Here is a 21,104-nt window from a genome sequence, read left to right as displayed (position 1 = left end):
TGAATGTATTGATACTCTTTTCTTACATACTTTTGTGCAGCTTTTGTTCGCACTCTGTATTGCATGCTGCCTTGTTAAAAACTGTGCCTGCATGAGTGTGCTGTCCGAATCTCATCTCCTTACTAAAAAATATTTTCATCTACTCTTACTATCATTGTAACAAGAACTATCTGTGCATAGTTGCTTTAGCTATTATGACTGTAAGAAAAATTTTCTGTTGGGTTTGACATTTAAGCTCTGCAGAATATCATGGATCATTACAGGCCCTTCCCTACTCCAGATATTATTCCCTATTTCTGCAGCACATTAGTGTTCAGGACTAAGTTTAAAATTCTTCACTCTGGAGACGTTGACAATTCTATTCACTGTAATTTTTAGGATCAAAGCTTGCATTTGTCTGCATAACATAAGTAGCTGCATGCTGCTATGTAGGTGTCTTATTTAAATACCGAATTTGATTTCTTTTCATTTAGAGTTGTTATTTATACAAGTTAAACTGGGGAATTAAAAGCAACATTATTTGACTTTCCTCTTATGTTCTATTAATTTACTGGATTACAGTAAAACTGACAGGTTAAACTTAAAAATTGCTGAAATGGGTAAATTACCAAGGTACCTCATTAATTTTATCTGCCTTGCTAATCTATAAAAATGGAAAAGGGGGGAGTTTAGAATAAAAAAATGTACAAATTTATAACTTCTAAGGAGAATAGGGTTTGTAGACATCACATTTAAATTTTAATGAAATAATTTACAATGTAATACAGATTTAAAATAAATTCTAGAGCATAGATCAAGATTGAAATATTGGATTTTCAGTGATTTGTTTTTCCCTGTCCTTTTGGAGATACCTTTGAAATCAAACAAATATTTTTAAGACTTTTTCTATTTGTGGCTTTATAATATATTGTTCTTTTATATTAATCATTGGGTTTGGGCTGTGTAATAAAAATACATTCTTCACTCATAAAGAACTCAAACTTTTATAATGTTATTGGTTATCTTTTTAAAATATCCACAAGTCCTCCATTTGATTCTGAAATCTTATATTGTAGAACACATGATATGTATATTTGATGTCTCTATTTGTAATACATTTTTAAAATTACATATACACAGCAATCTGAGTAGCAAATGGCCTTGGCAGAATATTTTTACAATTCCTAAAGGTTCACAAAGAAATAACTTCTAAAGAAAGCAAAACAAAATAGCTTTGTGTTCCCAACTTTCTTTGTTTAAAACATCAGTGTATCACCTGACCAGGTGGTGGCACAGTGGATAAAGCATCTGAATGGGATGCGGATGACCCAGGTTCGAGACCCCGAGGTCGCCAGCTTGAGCGCCGGCTCGTCTGGTTTGAGCAAAAGCTCACCAGCTTGGACCCAAGGTTGCTGGCTCGAGCAAGGGGTTACTCTGTCCACTGAAGGCCCATGATCAAGGCATATATGAGAAAGCAATCAATGAACATCTAAGGTGTTGCAATGTGCAACAAAAAACTAATGATCGATGCTTCTCATCTCTCCATTCCTGTCTGTCCCTGTCTATCCCTCTCTGTGACTCTCTCTCTGTCTCTGAAAAAGAAAAAAAAAAACAGAAACATTAGTGCATCAAAATATGATATTTATAGGTTCTTTAAACAAGTTAGAATCAAACACTAGCTACTCTGAAATTCTTGCAGTTAATAATAAATGGTAAAGTTAATATCAAATAAATGTAATTAGAAATTCAGTTTTAGACTGTCATTGTCCTCAAATAGCATCATTGTTTTATCAAATAAATATATCTTTAAATTTATATTAATTCTTATTTATCTCTCCTATAGATTGAATTTCCATGTAAAAAATGTATTTGTAGAAAAATATTCTACTACTACAGAAAACCAAATGAATTGACTTTGAAACACAGGAGAATATAAGTGTTTGGAGCATTCAGTGACAGCCTACCCATGATGTCACTCCCACTCTAGTCCTCAGGCAGTTGCTCTAGTACAAGTACAGTCCTTGGCTGTGGTGGTTCACAGTGCTGCCCCCACAAAGAGAGCTATATATTCAAGTATCCAAATGAAACACATAGCTCTGACCCTGGGTGAGAGTTCCGGAAATGTTGGCTGTGACAAGCACACTGGAAATAAGTGGCTGGACCAATTTTAGGGTTAATCTGTTACAGCCAGTTTACTGAGGTGGACAACCACTGAATTTTCTAATTTAACAGTTGGTTATTAATAGTTAATTGTTCTAGTTTAATAGTTAATAATCCTACGGGGGACTTCATAAGTGTCTAGTTCAATAGAAGATGTGCTGGAATGTAGAACACATACCAGATTTCAAAGTGTTGGTATAAAAATGTAAAATCATGTATACTGGGTTAAGTAAAATATATTGAAATGGATTTTCCCATTCCTTTTCCTTTTATGACGTGGCTTCTAGAATATTTAAATTACCCATGTCACTCTATATTTCTTGGACAGTGCTGAACTACGAAGATAAATTTTAGAAAGATGCTTATTGTTACCATTAAAGGGCAATGTAAACTGTAGTTATTTAGGGGCTCCCTCAGCAAAACACATGATTTCCTTGATGATAGAAATAAATGAGATGTTACTGAGCTTCAATACTTTTTAAATTGGTAACTTTGTCAAAGTTTCATCTTTAGAGCCAAATTTTAAATTGTGTTATGAGTAAAGCACATGTTTCTCTCCAGTCTTTTCCACAGGAGCTGAATTAAAATGAGGAATCATTTACCAAGTACTTTACAAGTAACTTCTATTTCTTGGTTTGGAGGAAATAAAAAATATAATGCAGGAATAGAAGAAGAGTAAGACTAACATTTGAAATTACTTTAAAAGAATCATTTTTTTTTTTATTCAGGGACTCAATAGTTGTTGCTTTTTTTAATTGTGCATTTTCCAAACAGGCTTCTGGCATTGAATTTCTATACTTAATCATGTATCTCTCTGAAACTAACTCTTCACCTTGCTTTGTAGGGAAACACAGGTTATTGCAGAATTATTTACAAGAACCAAGACACAAGACAGCCTGTGTCCATTCACATATCAGTAGATAAAGAAAATGCTATTTATATATGTCCTGTCATTTACAACAACATGGATAGACATTGAGTGCACTGTGTTAAGTGAAATGAGTCATAAAACAAAAGACAAATACTGGTACCTTCACATGTTCAAATCTAAAAATACCAAACCCAGAGAAAAAGAAATCAGATTTGTAGTTGCCAGAGCCAGGGGTCAAGATGATGAAGAAATTAGATGGAGGAGGTCAAAAGGTACAAACTTCCAGTTATAAATTAAACAAGTATAGCATGACCTGGAACAGGAGGAATTTGAGTTTGCATTGTTAAAGCAGAGTCTCGGTTTAAGGAAAGCTGGCAACTCTGCTATTCTGTCATGTAGTAATGCTTGCCTGACAGCTAATACTGTAACTCAGAATAAACTATCTTGCATATTTTAAGACTTAGCATATTTGTGCTCAAGAACAGAATTTAACATAGTGTACTGAGTTCCAGAAAACATGAAAAATTGAGTGAATGGACTCTTTTTTTTTCTAAGCTGCAAGGCTTTCATCATTTCCAGGCTCATCCACGAAAGGTTTCACTGAAATGAGCAGTCTTTGTAAATCGTAGCACCGCTGCCCTCCTGTGGACTGTTAGGGCACTCGACAATCCCTTCCTAGTCCTTCAAATTGTCTTTATTCAGAGATTTGTCCTTTATTACCAGAAGCCCTTTATAATTTCACTTTGAATCTGGTATTAACTATTTTCTGATTTTCTCCTGTAAAAGTAACATTTTAAAAAGCCTAATCATTGTATCTTATGGGGAAGTAAAGCACAGGGTCTGAGCTCAATCAACTATTTTTCCTTCCCTTTCGTTAACCTACCAACAGAAAGTGAAAAAATGCCCTACACGTAGATCACATTGAGAAAGTTACCCACCCTGCCTCTTCATTTGCTAGCCCCAAAACACCTGCACAGGGGTAGGAACACTGATATTAGCCGGGGGAGCCTCACATAATTTACGTAGCTATTAAAAATTTTAGTTCTTGTGTGTTACATAGCAAGCCTTGTACCAAACATCAGAAACAAGCAACGGGTCTGCTATCCTGGGACTTATGATAGAGCTTGTGGCTTCAATTCTATCATCTACTGACATTTCTATGAGCAATAATTTACGGTGTTCAGGGAAAATGATTGATCATGGATCACCAACTACCACCTGAAAAGGGCCCTAGGAAAATACTTCTTCAGTTTTCATTTGACATGGGACTCAATTATGAGAGGCACTTTGGATGAGATTCCATGGAAACCTGCTTCTCGAATTTTAGTGTGTATGTGAATCACAAGGCGGTCTTGTTAAAATGCAGGTTCAGTTTCCACAGGTCATGGTGCAGGACGTATGATTCCAAGTCTACTTGTACAAGGAAGCACAGGGAGATCTGACCACAACAGAAGGCCATGTGACTGACCACTGAAGCAAAATGCTGCTGGGGAAGGAGGCTCAAGACAAGAAGGCAGCTCCAGAAGCTGGAAAAGGCAAGGAAACCAATTCTCCCTGGTCCTTTGGCAGGAGCGTGGCCTGCCAATACCGTGATTTCAGCACAGGTACTGACTTCAGACCTGACTTCCATAATGAAATCAATAAATGTATGTTGTTCTGAGACACTGTGTGAATGTTAATATCCCTCCAAACTTCATATTCCAAACTCAAATAAAAAATATATTTTTGTTGTATATAAGCCACTGAGCGCATGGTGTTTTGTTACAGCATAAGACAGACAACAGGTTTGTTTTGGTTTACTACGACAGCCACAGGAAACAAAATACCAATGCCATTTGTCCTCAGCACAGGCTGAGTAGGAAAGCCTTTTAGAAGCAGGACCACAGAGGAGTGGCTGTCAACCCCGGCTACACAGTAGAATCATCTGGGATGAGTTTGAAACAGACAAACAGTAACGGCCAGTTCCCAGCCCTGCGAGAGTCAAGCCAGAACCCGTAAGAGCCTAAGGATCACTAATGTAAAGGCTCCTTAGGTGAAACTATTCAGAAGGTGGGGTGAAGCTGTCACATTAGAATGAACCCAAAACATAACTTTCTTGTATTCAAGGAAAACTCTTAATCTCCCCAAATATGGACACATTAGTCTGCCCAGGACCCCCTGAAACTATATACCTGCTTCTCCATGAGGCCTGGGCCAACACCTCACATGAAGAATTACCAGGTTCCAGATTAGGCACATCTGTTTCACCTACATGGTGCAGAGATTTGATCTGTCTCATGTTTATTTCCATATGTGAGAACTATTACCAGTGCCACTTGCACAAGGTTTGAGTGTGCCTTCTGTCCAATAATCCCTTCCACTTACACACTTACAGCTAACCATGTGGTAACCCACCTTAGCTAAAGGGGGACCCACATGTGACAAAGCATTTTCCATCTAGGTAGAAAGCATGGCCTGGAAAGCCAGGCTCAGGGTGTGTCCAAAAGTAACAAACTACAAGACACAGTAACGTTTCGAAGGACATGAGAATTCTCTATGATGATGCATGTGACAGATGATGTTGATAAGTCCTGTAAGTAAGATAGGGAACGATGATTAGGGATCAGGTGGCAATAATTACTTGGGGTGTTAGGTGAACACATGGGACTCAGCAGGGATCTGTCCATTGGTGGAAGGACAGTGTCCTGGCCTTAACAAAGAGGAGAGGCTTCAGCCTGGCCAAGGAAGCATGTGGATACCTTACACTGTACAACACCTCCTCCCATCTCCACTGTGATAAGGGCAACATGCTCTTTGAAGCTGACCCTCCTCCGAACTATCAGCTCCTGTTTATCTCCCCCTGCCACCATCACGGTTCAGAAAAGAAACTCAGAGAAAGAGTTTGTGTGTTATGGGGTATCTGTATGTTTTCTGGAACTAGACTTTTTGTATTTAGGTGCTCAGCTCTGAGAACATTTGACGAAGGAAGCAATGAGGAAATGTCACTTAATCATTAATCTCTTATCTACTCAGTCTCTCAGTGTATGCCTTACAGTCTTGTGCCCTACACAGCAATCACACAGGAAGGCAAAACACATTTCTTCTGAACTTGTATGTTTAGTGCTAGCACTGCGATCATCAGTATATAAATTCTGGGTAGTTTACTTGTCAACCATGCTGCCATCTAAATAAAGATTCTTACTATTCCAGAGTCCTGCCTTAGCCAGAGAACACCTGGAATTAAAACTATCCCTCAAAAGGAGTGAATTCAACAGAATAAGATTTAAGACTAATAAAATCTTTGAAGTGACTTCACACAGATGCAAACACATGCACTTGAAGACGCTGACGCTCTCCCCATGCTGAGGAAGCTCCCTCCTCAGTGTGGGTTCTATGGCTCCATCGCCCTCTTTCCTTGTGCTGACAGCGCACACCATGTAGTCAGGGAAAGACTGTGCTTAGGATGTATAAATAGTCTCAATTACTCAAGGGAAGGAGTTATCTTATAGAATTTCTGTTAACAAGTTTGTAATTTTTCTCTTATTTTCAGATGTTTTTAGCACTGGATGGCCTTAATAAGGAGAATATGGAAAACGCAGGAGGACAATGTAAAACCCAAATAAGTGGCATTGAATTATACTACCTATTAATAACCATTGTTAATGTTTTAATTCACTTGTGCTAATCTTTATAGGTTTCTTTACACATGCATCTTTATTAATTACATTTCTCCATGTATAAGATGGTTCCATGTAGAAGAAGCACCTTAATTTTGGGGCCCAAAATTTGAAAAAAAAAATTACATAAAGTTATTGAACTCAAGTGTTATTCATCATAAAATTCATACAACTCCTCATCACTGTCAAAACTTCCATCCATTAGCTTGTCCTCATCTGTGTCTGATGACAAATCACTGTCTTCAACAATGAGCGCAAAAACAAGCATGAAAAAGCAGGAAATGCAAGTAAAAAAATTTACCACCACTGTATAGGACACATGCAGGTTTTAGAACCCAAATTTTTTGAGAAAAGGTGTATCTTATACATAGGGAAATATGGTACCTTCTTTTACTTTTTAGGTCCTTTAGACAAAATCAAGTAAAATATATAGTTTTTACTTCTAGAGGATAAAAGCAATTTATATACTAAAAGAGTATTCAATGGTAATAGGAGTGATGGCTCAAGACTATTACAGAGAAATATATAAAAAAATAAGTTTTAAATATTTTCTAAGCTTTTTAAGCCCTTTGTACTAAAACTCATACTAAAATTTAACTGAAATAATTTTTAGAATGATAGTCAATACCTCACCCTGGCCAGGTAGCTCAGTTGGTGACAGCATTGTTCTGACATGGCAAGGTTGTGGGTTCAATTTCCAGTCAGGTCACATACAAGAATCAACCAATGAATGCATAAATAAGTGGAACAACAAATTGATGTTTCTCTCTCTTTCTGTCTCTCTCTCCTTTTTCCTCTCTCCCTCTAAAAATCATTTAAAAATAAATGAAATATAAAAAAGTAACTACCTCACTTTTGTGTATATTTAGAATACACAAGAATAAGTAATAAACCGTAAGTTTTAAGATTTATGTAGTTTATAAACATATGCTAACACTTTCTAAATAAGTGTCTCTGGAGTAGCTAAAGGATCCACATCTTTGCAGATCACAAATTTATTTGGTGTAATATTCTGGGCCATGCTAAAGATACTTAGAAAATATCAGGGTCTTTATGCATTTTTAAAATAGATTTGTATTTGTTTCCCAATTACTATGTATGACTGTGAAAGTTGGATAGTAAAGAGACTAACAGGAAAGAAGAATTGATACATTTGCAATGCAGTGTTGGAGAGCTTTACACATACCAGTGCACTGGAAAGACAAACAGGTGCGTCCTACAGTACATTAACCCTGAAACATTGCTGATGACAAAAAGAAGAAGAAGAAAAATAAGACTGTCCTTCTTTCAGGACATCACAAGAAGGCAGGGTTCTTTGAAAAAGATAATAATCCTAAGAAAAATAGAAGGCAGCGGGAAAAGAGAAAGACCAAATAAAAACGGATTGACTCCATAAAAGAAGCCATAAGCATGAGTCTACAGGAGCTAAGCAGGGCTGCTGAGGACTGGTCATTGCAGACATCCCACATTCATAGCATCTGCCAGATTCAGAGCTAACTCAATGCCATGCAATACACACACTATTAACTTCTGTGTAATTCTAGCTCTAATAGTTGCTTTTGGAGTATATTCCGCAACTATTTACCTAAATAAATATAAAAAGTGAGCTGAACATCAACATGAATTGCAGTTTAAATTTATGCATGATAAAAAATAAATAAAAATTTTAAAAGCCCCAGCATAAGCAAAGTCAACTGACAAATTGGGGAAAAGAAATTGCAACTTATATCACAGAAAAAGAGTAACTTGTTTATTTAAAGACTTAAAAATTCAAAGTCCAATCTGCCCCTCCGCCTCCCCAAAATGAACAAATGACATAGAGCCAGGTCACCAAAAAATACAGGCAAGTAGGCTACAAATGTGTGAAATGATTCTCAATAGTTGTGGTTACTTGGCACTTTAGCAAATCTTTATTATTTGGGAGGGGGTTCTAAAAAAGTAATTTTTAAAAAAGAACTACAAATTAAATGCTTGGTAATTGACCTTCTTTGGAATTAAAATTCTCAGTCACAAGAAAAATTTGTGTTTTTTCTTTCAGAATTAAGTCAGTGAATGAAATAATAAATATCTGATGACTGTTCTTTTATAGCTGCAAGAAATAAATATAATTTTTTCTATTACATCACTTATCTATGATGACTGTATATACTGTATAAAAATATTAACTATGATAAAATACCATATTGCCCAAATTAGCTTATTTTATTTGCAATTATGTTAACTATAGACTTTACATTTTTCATCTGAAAATCAAGGGCTGAACCAATTGCTGTTCAAAGCTGTTCTCTTTTTTTCAATTAAGTTTATTGGGGTGATATAGATTAATATCTTTTGGGGGTGGTTTCTTCCATTTAGTACACTTAAATATCAAATGTAAGTAGTTTTAAGTCTATGACATTTCAATGAAATTCTGTCTTTACCATTATAATGGGAAATAAATTAAAAGATTTTATCTTTCAAATCTATTTATGGAACGTCATCTGTAATACATTTTCTTGTGAAAACCATAAAAAGCCAAGACAGAACAAAATGAATATGTGTTTCTTCTGAGAAATTTTCTCCTTTATGCATTGATTGGATTCAGCATCCCTGAGTTGGTTACAGCATACCACAGTACATATAGCTTTTGCTGGTAAAAGACAAATATGAAAGTCAACTGGGTGGTAGGTGTTTACCAGGTGCAAATGGAGAGGCATAGCTCCCAGGGCCAATTTCAAAGAGTGGCTTAACTATCCTCTGCTTAGACCTTCTCTTTCAGGTTCCCACAAATCCTAGTGCATAATTCACCTTTTCTGAGAACATGCACAGGTCCATTCATGCTGCTACCTCTACCTCTGAAAAGCTTTATGCAAATATATATACTAATTTAAGATGCAAAGAATCAGCTACCATTAAGTTTTATTTTAGAGAAGTTGCACTTGGTTTAATGACATCCCCCCATACCTAAACCTACCCTACTGGCATTCATAAAGCCTTAAAAGATATCCACCACACAGTTCAAAATCTGGCCCTCAGACATACATATTCTCCAATTACTTCTCATCTTCTCTGTGGCAATTTGACAAAATCTTTAGATAAAGAACCACTAGTTCTGATTCCCTTACCTCACTCGAAGCCTTGACTCTTGAGTTCTTTTCCTGTGAGGACCTTAGGGCATTCACTGTCAATACTCTCCTGTGAACCCAGCCACTAAAGTGATGTCAAGGCTAAGGGACAGACATTAGCTCCACTTCAGAGGTCAGCTTGCTCTTCTAATTTAGGAGAGGTTTCTGTGCAGACAGTTGTAGTTCATTCTTTTTTAGAGGCAAATCCAGCTTTGTCCTTAGTGTCTAATTATTATTATAATCAAAATACCTTAGACATTTCCCAGCATTAGGTAAATCCAACCTGGGGTAGAATGGGGAGAGACATGTATTTAATACATATTTATTATGCACCTACTGTGTACTCAGAATGTCTGAGCATGGGGGATACAGCAATAAAACTCTATCCTTTCCCATTAGCTTGTCCAGAAAAGTATAGAACAAGGTGCAGAACATTTGTAATGGAGCCGCAGTTGAATCATAAGAAAATAAATTAAAAGGAAAAATCACTGTGTAAACCTTCAGTTATATTAAGAATGGCCTAATGATATTATAACTATATTAAGAATGGCCTAATCAATTATATTAAGAATGATGTAAAAATTTCACTAATAGAAAGTGACTGTAAGGTCCCAGTCGATGAAACTAATCTAGTTCCTGTAACTAGAAAACCAAACATTAGTCATATCTTCTCCCTATCTTTTAAGTTTTTTCACATGGAAAAAATACCAGAAAATAAAAACAAAAACATACTCTTTTCCAAGCCTAAAAATAGTTGGGAAAGTTTTTTCAGCTTTATTGAGATATAATTGATACATAACATTGTATCAATAGTATATTATTAAACTATTATTTATTTTGGTATATTTTCAACTAATCTATTTTTATGTGTATCAATGTACACTGTTCTATAAAAGAAATGCCAAAAGTTACATGCTGATTTGGAATTTGCCTTGTCCACTTACAAATATTCCATAGCTACTCATACTGATATTTTTACACTGCATGCTGTATAGAATTCAATTTCATAATTCCTTAATATTCTTCCTAGACACTTAGAGTCTATATTTTTCCAAAGTCCTGAATCTTTGCTCACAGCTCTGATGATTTTTTGGGATAAACTCAAAGAAGAAATGGTGGTTTAAAAGTAATATCTATTTTATAACTTTTAATATACAAAAAAAAAGTTTTATTAAAAACTAAAATTTGAGGGTGTTTCTACTCTTAATAATTTGCTCACAATTGTTGACATTTGATTCCTTACTAAGTAAGGAACAAAGTGTCAACTCCTTTTGTGTGCTCTTTAATATCCTTTGTTACACTTTCGTTCTTTTACCAGTAGTCTTACAGATTTACTCACAACTCTACAAATAACTCTTGCTCATTCTTAATGTTCCAGAATTAAGGTGACCAATCGTCCTCCTTTAGGGAGGACAGTCCTTCTTTTGTAAGTTCTGTCCTCCCTTAAAAAGTGTCCTCCTACATGTCCTCCTTTTTGATATTGGAAGACTAATCTGTAAATGTCCATATTCAATCAATGCAGATTCGATCCATTGCATGTGATGTGACATATTTGTATCTAAATGAGTACTTTTTCTTACAATTATTATTAAAAAATTAATAAGCATGTAAGCATAATTACAATATAAAATGGTTTTATTATGCATTTATCATATTCTAGTGTATTACTGTTGTAATGAATAAAATGTTTCTTTTATTTACTATATTGTTTTCTTCAATTTATTTTTATCTTCCTTTTCATTGTAAAAAAATTGGTCACCTTAAGAATTGAGATTGCTTCACCACAAAAGTTCTCCCTCTTATGAATTCCTACTCATCCCACTAACATGGCATTATTTACATCCATGAATTTGACATTTAAAACACTCTTGGACCCTGGCAGGGTACGGCTGACCCCTGGTCGGGGCACATACAAGAATCAATGTAGTAGGTGCACGAGTAAGTGGAACAACAAAACCTATATTTCTCTTCCGCTCCCTCCAGGGCTAATTCTCCCGTCCCAGCGCCACTGAGAACCCACAAGCCGCCCGCCATTGGCCCGCCGACCTTTACGACACGGCCCAGACCACGCCCACCAGTGGTACCTCACTGGACACATTTTTGACTAGGAATTGTTACGTCAGGTGTCTGCCACAATCGAAAAGGTAAATGATCGCTGTCCCTCAGGTTTCCCGCTGATGTCCGGAAAAATGACGGTGTCTTACAAGCCGCGCAGGGCATCTTCCTACCACCTCGAGAGTCTCTTTTCTTCTTGGCGCTTCGTTGGGATCCATTTGGTGACCCTAGTGCTCCTGCTACCCTCAGGCTCCGGTAGGGGACCGGAAAGGTTGTGAGCTCTGGAGACGAACTGGAGCGGGTTGGGAGCTGGCCTCCCTGAGCCCAGGGCGGAGGGAACTTTGCCTGGTGGGTGGGGTGGGAGGCACGGGGCTTGGTCGACCCTAGTGATACAGAGTTGGGGTGGAAGGCTCAGCCGCAGATCCTCAGGGTTGTGCTGTGGCGGATCCCGGACGTGGAGACCCGGTAGTGCCCGCGGTGAGGGCTACTTTGTGATCTGCACTGAACCTCTGAGCCTCTCTGGCGCTGGGAGCAATCAGTATTTGCCAGGGACCAAGCTGTGTCCCTAGAACAGCTTGCAGGTGTTTGGGGACTGAGTCAATTAGAATGGGAAGCCCTCACTTGTGCTTAAAATGAAGGCTTGCTCTGGAGTGCCCTGGGGTGTGGGATGTTGCTAGAACCCGTGCTGTGCCGGTGGGCAGTGTTTGCGCTGTGTTTCCTGGGTGAGTGGAGTGTTCATGTCCCACTGAGTTCGGCTGGAGGATCCAGGGCCAGGTATTACTGAGTATGTATGTGCTTTATGGAAGTGTCCAACCAGGGGTGTGGGGTGTGGGAAAAGGAAGATCACTGCTTACTGTGCGTTTTAGATGCGCCAAGTTGTGCACTGAGCCCTCAGTGAGAGCTGGCTCTGGGTCCTGGGATTTAGAGAGATTAAGAAAGACGCCCAGTGTTTGTTGTACATGAAATAACACCTTCCTTTTTGTCCCCAAATCGTATTGGTAATTAGTTTGCAAGCAGTTGCTTTTTATTTTTTTAAACTATGGACTTATGTTCCTATTCCCATTCAATATAAATAATATCCTATTCTGTTATCAAACATCTTTTGGGCAATGTTTTTTCTTTTCTTCACTAAGTTGGGTTCCATTTGAGGGGAGGTTTGAAGCAACCAAAAAAAAAAAATACTGGCAGCCAAACCTAGTTAGAAATGAGATTCTTAAGAAATGAATCATAAAATATGAAGACGTTTTCATCCAAGCTCATAAACTGAAACTGAAGGTCACCTACTAAATTTAATTCCTGTTTCATACATTCATGTACACACACACACTTAATGTATAAAAATATATACTTAAAAAAAAACAACCATTGAATGCTTTGGAATATTTCCAACTGTTTTCATATTTTTTGTGTGTTTATATACCCTAGTTATTTTTAAGATCTTATTACATATACAGTTTGTAGGCTGCATTCTGTCCTTAGCAGAATTCACTCAATAAATATTTGCTTTGAATGTGGCAGATATGATGCCGGTTCTGGGAATACACTGGTAAATAGTAATAAACCATTCCTACTTTTAAGATCCTTATTTCACTGTCTGTTTGCCCCCATTCACACATGAACATAGATAGTGGCTGTGTTTTGCTCACTATTAGATCCTCAGTGCCAGTACACAGTAAGAAATTAATAAATCTTTGCTGAAATTTATTGGCACCAGCAGACAGTAATCAAACCATATATCAGTATGTTATAAGCCAAGACAGGTACTCTGGAGGGAATGAGCATGATTCTCTGACAGTATTTCACAAATGACTGGTATAAAAGAAGACTTTTGTGCCACTTTGGGACTTCTGAACTTGCTGCACCTCAGTCTAAGAACATTCTCCTCCATAATTGGAATCTTATCCTTCAAATTCAGTTGTGATGTAACCCCCTTACGGACTTTTTCTGAGCAAACCATATCAGGGAGACCCATACACTCCAGTTCAAATTCTCCCTAATTTGTAGTCACTCTTCCAAACTTATCTTTTCTATTCAATTTCCACTAGAATGAGATTCTTTCTGTCTTGTCACACTTCTGTTTGCAAATGTCCATTATTTTTTTCCTTAGTATTACCACTCTTTTACAACCATTAAGTGCCAGAAAATATAAATAAGTATAATAGTCAACTTGGGTTAACAGCCCATAAAAATTCAAATCAAAGAGGAAAACAAAATCTACCTTGAGAAAAATGAAAATAAAAACAAACCTTACAAAATTTACGGGAGACAGCAAAGCCATTAAAAAAGGAAAGTTTATAGCTGTACAAGCCTTTAACTAGAAGCAGGAATAATTCCAAATGAACAATTAATTTACATCTGAAGGAACTAGAAAAAGGAACAAACAAAGCCTAAAGTATATAGAAAGAAGAAAATAATTGAGATCAGATAAAGCCCTGGCCTGTTAGCTCAGTTGGTTAAGAGCATCGTCCCAAAACAACAAGGTTACAGGTTTGATCTCTGATCAGGGCACACATGGGAAGCTGCCAGTGAATACATGACTGAGTTGAACAGAAAATGAATGCTTCCCTTTTCTCTCCACTCTCTCTTCTTTCTTCTCTCTGTATCCCCGAAACAATAAATGAAAAAAAAAATTAAGCTAGTTGGTTGGAGCACTGACCCAGAGCAAAAAAGTTGTTGGTTCAATATCCCTGTTAGCGCAGATACAGAGGAGCTCAATGTTCCTGTCTCTCTCTATCTGGCCTCTCTCAAAACTAAAAATAAAATTAACAAAATAATAAAATAAAAGTAAAAGATGAGATAGGAATAAATAGAAAATAGTAAAATAATACAAAAGATCAGTGAAGCTAAAAGGTGGTTCTTTGAAAGGATAAATAACATTGACAAACCACTAGCAGGAATAATAATGCAAAAACAGAGAGGACATAAATAAAAACAATCAGAAATAAAAGAGAAGACATTGCAATTGATCACACAGATATACATTAAAGAATACTATGAACAACAATATGTCAACAAATTGGATAATCTAAAAAAAAGGATAAACTTTTAGAAACATACAAGCTTTCATAACTAAACCAGAAAGAAACAGAGAATATAAACACACCGATTACTAGCAATGAAATTTAAGCAATTAAAAAAACATTAACAACAAAATGAAGCCCTCAACCAGATGGCTTCATAGGCGAATTCTACCAAATATTTAAAGAATCAGTACCTATTATTCTGAAACTATTTCTGAACATTGAAGAGGAAAGAATATTTCCAAAGTTACTTTATGGGGCCAAGCCAACATTAGTCTGATACCAAACCAGACAAAGACACTACCAAAAAAGGCAATTAGAAGCCATTATTCTTGATGAACATAATAAATACAAAATTCTCAACAAACTTCAACAAACCAAATTCAACATACAGTAAAAAGATTAGAGGATGGGGCAAATATAGGTTTATAGTTGTTCATATAAAAATAATACAATACATAAATAAATTATAATACAAGAATAAACTCTTGTTTTGTGTACTCACAACTGTGAACTTACATTTGCCCCACCATGTATATGCCAGAATCAAGTGGGATTTATATAAAGGATGCAAAAATCTTACAACATCCCTAAAACAATGTGATTCATCACATCAATAAAACTAATGCTAAAAATCATATGTTTATCTCAATAGATGTAAACTCAAGTTCTGTCAAATGCAGAAAAAGCATTTGACAGAACTTAAGATCTCTTTATGATAAAAAACATTCAACAAAATGCTATAAAAGGAACTTACCTCAACTTTATTAAGTCATGTATAACAACCTCCCAGCTAACATGTTGAAAACCTTTTAGGAACAAGAAAAGTATGCTACTCTCACCACTTTTATATAGTAACAGAACAATTAGCTACAGCAATCAAACAAGAAAAAGAAATAAAATGCATCCAAATTGGGAATGAAGAAGTAAAACCATCATTATTTTGCAATGACATGATACTATATATAGAAAACTCTAAAAAATCTACCAAAAATTAATAATAAACATCACATTTACAATTCCATGGGAAAAATAAAATGCCTAGAATAAATTTAATCAAAAAGAGGTAAGGCATATACTTGAAAACTATAAGACATTGAAGAAAAACAACTAAACAACTAAATAAAACACAAATAAATGAAAAGCTATACCATGCTTATGGATGAGAAGTATTAATACCATGAAAGCAACAATATTAACCAAAGCAATCTACAGACTTATTGCAATTCTTATTAAAATATCAATGGCCTTCTTCTCAGAACTAGAACACATAATCCTAAAATCGATATAAGACCATAAAAGATCCCAAATAGACAAAGGAATGTTGAGAAAAAAGAAGTTGGCAGTATCATGTTTTCTGATTTAAAAGTTTTTTACAAAGTTAAAATCATCAAAACAGTATGGTACAGGCACAAAAACAGACACAGAGATCAATGAAACAGAATAGAGCCGAGAAATAGATACTTGCTCATATGGTCAACTAATCTACAAAAATGAATCTGTACTATATACAATAAAGAAATGACCATCTCTTCAACAATGATATTAGAAAAACTGGACAGATTCGTGGGAGCAAATGAAACTGGACCACTCTCTTATACCACATACAATAATAAACTCAAAATGAATTAAAGACTTAAATGTAAGGCCTGAAATCATAAAAATCCTAGAAAAAACATAGATAGTAAATTGCTATCACTCTTAGTAATGATTTTTTGGATATGTCTCCTCAGGCAAGAGGAACAAAAGCAAAAATAAGCAATGAGACTTTATCAAAATAAGACACTCTCCACAGCAAAGCATCAACAAAATAAAAAGACAATCTACAAAATAAAAAAATATATTTACAAGTGTATATCAGATAAGGGGTTGATAACCAAAAATATATGGAACTCATACAAATCAGTGATGAAAAAATTAACCTATCAGAAAATAAGCAGAAGGTGTGAGAAAACATTTCTTCAAGAAGGCTCAATATCACTAATCATTAGGAAATGCAAATCAAAATCTCATCACACCAGTCAGGATGGCTATATTCAAAAAGTAAGAAAAATAACATGAAAAAAATGGAACACTTGTGCACTGGGTGCCATTGCAATTGGTGCAGTCCCTATAGAGAACTGAGAACTGTATAGATATTTCTTAAAAACTAAAAGTAGATCTATGATACAACCCACCAACTCCAATTCTGGGTAAATATCCAGCTAATTCAGAAAGATATATGCACATATTTTTTCCTTGCAGCATTATTTATAATAGGATATGAAAATAAACTAGGTTTCCATCAGTAGATGAGTGGATAAAGAATTTGTAATGTGCACACACACACACACACATACACACACATAAATTGGAATTCTATGTTGTAATAAAAAATACAGAAATCGTGCCATTTACAACAACATGGATGGACTTAGAGGGTATTATGCTAAGTTAAGTAAGTGAAAAAGACAAAAACAAATACCATATGATTTTGTTCATATGTGGAATAAAAAGTAGCAAAACAACACAGAAACAGATTGGTAGAAGTAAATAAGGAGATGATTGTGACATAAAAAAAATAAAAGATAAAAAAATATGACCATTACAAGAGGAAGAAAAGGCATTTAACAAGATAAATTATCTATGACTAAAACACAATAAAATGGGTAGAGAAGCAAAGTATCTCAACATAATAAAGACACTATATGACAAACATTCAGCTAATGTCATACTCAGTGGTGAAAACTGAAAGTTTTTTTCTCTAAGATCAGGAAAAAAATGCAAACTCTCACCATTATTATTCTACAGAGTACTGAAAGTCCTAGACAAAGAAATTAAGCAATAAAATGAACTTAAGGGCAACCAAATTGGGATTGAAGAAGTAATGTTGTCACTATTTGCATATGAAAAAATTCTATATACAGAAAATCCTAAGGATTCCATCAAAAGACTATTAGGAAAAATGAACAAATACAATAAATTGCAGGATTAAATATCAATGTACAAAACTCCATTGTATTCTTACATATTAACAAAATATCAGAAAGAGAAATAAATAAAATAATCATATTTACAATTTCAACAAACAAGATAAATACCTAGGAAAAAACTTATCAAATTATGTGAAGGACTTTTATTCTGAAAAATACATGGTTGAAAGAAATAAAAAAATACAAAGAAATGGAAAGATACTCTATGTTCTTTCCATGGACTGGAAAATTTAGCATTGTTAAAATGGCCACATACCTAAAGTAATGCAATTCTCATCAAAATCCCAATGAAATTCTTTTCAAAGAACTAGAATAACAATTCATCAAATTTTGTGAAACTACAAAAGACCGTGAATAGCCAAAGCAATACTGACAAAAAATAATAAAACTGAATGTATCACCCTCCCTGATTTCAAACTATGCTACAAAGCTACAATAATCAAAACAGTATGGTATTGGCAGAAAAACAAATACACAGAATTGAGAGCACAGAAATAAGCCCCAAACATATACAAGCAATATTTGACAAATGAACCAAAAATTGACAATGATAAAAGTTTTCTTAACATATGGTACACATGCACATGCAAAAGAATGAAACTAGACTTCAGTGTGACACCATACATAAAAATTAACTCAAATAGATTTAAGACTCCAATAGAAATCCTGAAACAATAAAATATGTAGAAGAAAACATAACTATTAAACTTATGAACATTGGTCTCAGAGGGGTTTCTGTGAACTTGGTCCCCAAAACACTGAAAGTAAAAATAATAACAATAATAATAAATGAGACTACATAAAATTTAAAAGTTTCTGCACAGCAAAAGAAACTAGCAATAGCCTGACCAAGTGGTGGCGCAGGGGATAGAGTGTCGGACTGGGATGCAGAAGGACCCAGGTTCGAGACCGCGAGGTCACCAACTTGAGCATGGGCTCAACTGGTTAGAGCGGGAGCTCACCAGCTTGGACCCAAGGTCACTGGCTCGAGCAAGGGGTTCCTCGGTCTGCTGAAGCCCCACAGTCAAGGCACATATGAAAAAGCAATCAATGAACAACTAAGGTGTCACAACGAAAAACTGATAATTGATGCTTCTCATCTCTCTCAGTTCCTGTCTATCCTTATCTATCCCTCTCTCTGACTCTCTCTCTGTCTCTGTGGAAGAGAAAAAAAAAAGGAAAGAAAAGAAACCAGCAATAAAAAAGGCAACCAAATGAATGGAAAAATGTATTTGCAAAAGATATCACTGATAAAGGATTAATTTCCAAAATATCTAAAGAACTCATACAGCTCGCATGACCTGTGGTAGCACAGTGGATAAAGCATTGACCTGGAATGCTGAGGTCAGCAGTTTGAAACCCTGGGCTTGACAGGTCAAGGCACATACAAGAAGCAGCTACTATACAAGTTTATGCTTTCTGCTTCTCTCCCCACTTTCTCTCCCTCTCTCTTCTCTATCTAAAAAATAAATAAATAAAATCTAAAAAAAAGAACTCATACAGCTCAACACAACAACAAAAATCTGATTAAAAAATGAACTAAAGACCTGAATAGATAAATTTCCAAGGAAGACATACAGATGGCCTACCAGTACATGAAAAGGTGCTGAACATCATTAATTATAAGAGAAATGCAAACCAAATCACAATGCGATGCCACCTCACACCTGTTAAAATGTCTATTATCAATGAGACAAAAAATAACAAGTGCTGGAGAGGAAATGGAGCAATGGCAACCCTGACACAATCCTGATGAGAATGTAACTTGGTGCAGTCACTATGGACAATAGTATGGAGCAGTGGTAGTCAACCTGGTCCCTACTGCCCACTAGTGGGCGTTTCAACTTTCATGGTGGGCAGTAGCAGAGCAACCAAAGTATAAATAAAAAGATAGATTTAACTATAGTAAGTTGTTTTATAAAGATTTATACTGCCAAACTTAGCGAAAATCCAATGTAAAGTACTTGGTAAGTAATTATTATTATACGCTTTAACTTGCTGTAACTCTGCTTTATAAATTTTATAAAGTAAAGATACTTCCCTACTTTATAAATCACCATTACTGTGAAACCTGTGGGGGGTTAGGAAATTTTACTACTAACAGAGATGCAAAAGTGGGCAGTAGGTATAAAAAGGTTGACTACCCCTGATATGGAATTCCATCTGAATAATTAAGAAGAGAACTAGCACATGAACCAACAATCTTTCCTCTGGATGTCTACCCCCAAAATTTGAAAACACATACCAAGATTTATAGGAAATTATGTTCATTAAAGCACTATTCATTATATCCAAGACATGGAAACAAACTAAGTGTCCTTCAATGGATGATTGGATAAAGAAGAAGTGGTACATATAATTATATACAATGGAGTACTGCTCAGCCATAACAAAGTTAAATACTGACATTTGCAAAGCTGTGGTTACACATTGAGAGGATTATGCTAAGGAAGTAAGTCAGTCTGAAAAGGACAAAAGCTGTATAATTTCATTCAGATTTGGGATGCAAAACAAAAAGCAGCAAATGAACAAACAAAGCAAACAAACAAACAAAAATAACCCTCACAGTTACAGAAAACAAAATGGTGGTTACCAGATGGGAAAGGTTGCCAGGGGAGAAGGATGAAGTTAAAGGAAAATGAGGAAAAGAAACTAAACTTCACAATAGAGTGCACAGATGTCCTATTACAATGCTGTACACCTGAAATTCATATATTGTTATTAACCAATGTTACCCTAATAAATTTAATTTTAAAAGAGTAACATGATTTTTGCTATTTGATAGAAGTACAAATATATATTTTTAAAGCTTAACATCAATCTAATATAAAACTAATCTAGGGAATAGAAAAAAAAAAGTTTATTAGGGATCAAAATAAACCTATCTCCTTTCTCCTTAGGTTCTTAATCTTCTGGGAGAGATCCCTGCATTCTTTTAGACCTTTAGGACTTAACTTTGTGTGTATTGATCACATTATTAGTTAGATTTTTCAAGCAAACAAATAATTTAAAGGAAGAGGAATTGCTAAAGTAGAAATGACACTATTCTAGGTCAAAAAACTACCATAAAATTCTGAAAATAAAAAATTCTAGTAACATAGCAATATAGCAATACAGCTCAAATAGCTACCTCAGGGGAATTTTGAGGCCAAGCATTACCCATTAATTAGTGAAGGAAGAATTAATTATATTTAAAATAATGTCAAAATCATAAAATTTTATCTTTGTTATCTATTCACTTATAAAAAGCTTGGTTCACTGATATGAATCATATGGCATGAAGTCTT

General features: G+C 35.4%; 1 protein-coding gene and 1 pseudogene across 1 annotated transcript in view; both read left to right on the top strand.

Annotated features, from left to right (window-relative positions):
• LOC136392019 (complement receptor type 2-like) overlaps nt 1–21,104 on the top strand; it is a 79,552-nt pseudogene that overhangs the window by 16,697 nt on the left and 41,751 nt on the right.
• Nucleotides 5,797–21,104, top strand: part of LOC136393991 (membrane cofactor protein-like) — a 30,398-nt gene continuing 15,090 nt past the window's right edge. Inside the window, exons 1-3 of the mRNA XM_066366532.1 lie at nt 5,797–5,889; nt 6,540–6,597; nt 11,937–12,080. Of these exons, the coding sequence (XP_066222629.1) occupies nt 5,797–5,889; nt 6,540–6,597; nt 11,937–12,080 (295 nt within the window). The remainder of the gene's footprint in view (nt 5,890–6,539; nt 6,598–11,936; nt 12,081–21,104) is intronic.

Source organism: Saccopteryx leptura, chromosome 2 (genome assembly GCF_036850995.1).
Source record: "Saccopteryx leptura isolate mSacLep1 chromosome 2, mSacLep1_pri_phased_curated, whole genome shotgun sequence".
Taxonomy (NCBI): Eukaryota; Metazoa; Chordata; class Mammalia; order Chiroptera; family Emballonuridae; genus Saccopteryx; species Saccopteryx leptura.
Note: the sequence above shows the minus strand (reverse complement) of the source record. Positions and strands in the feature narration are given on the sequence as shown.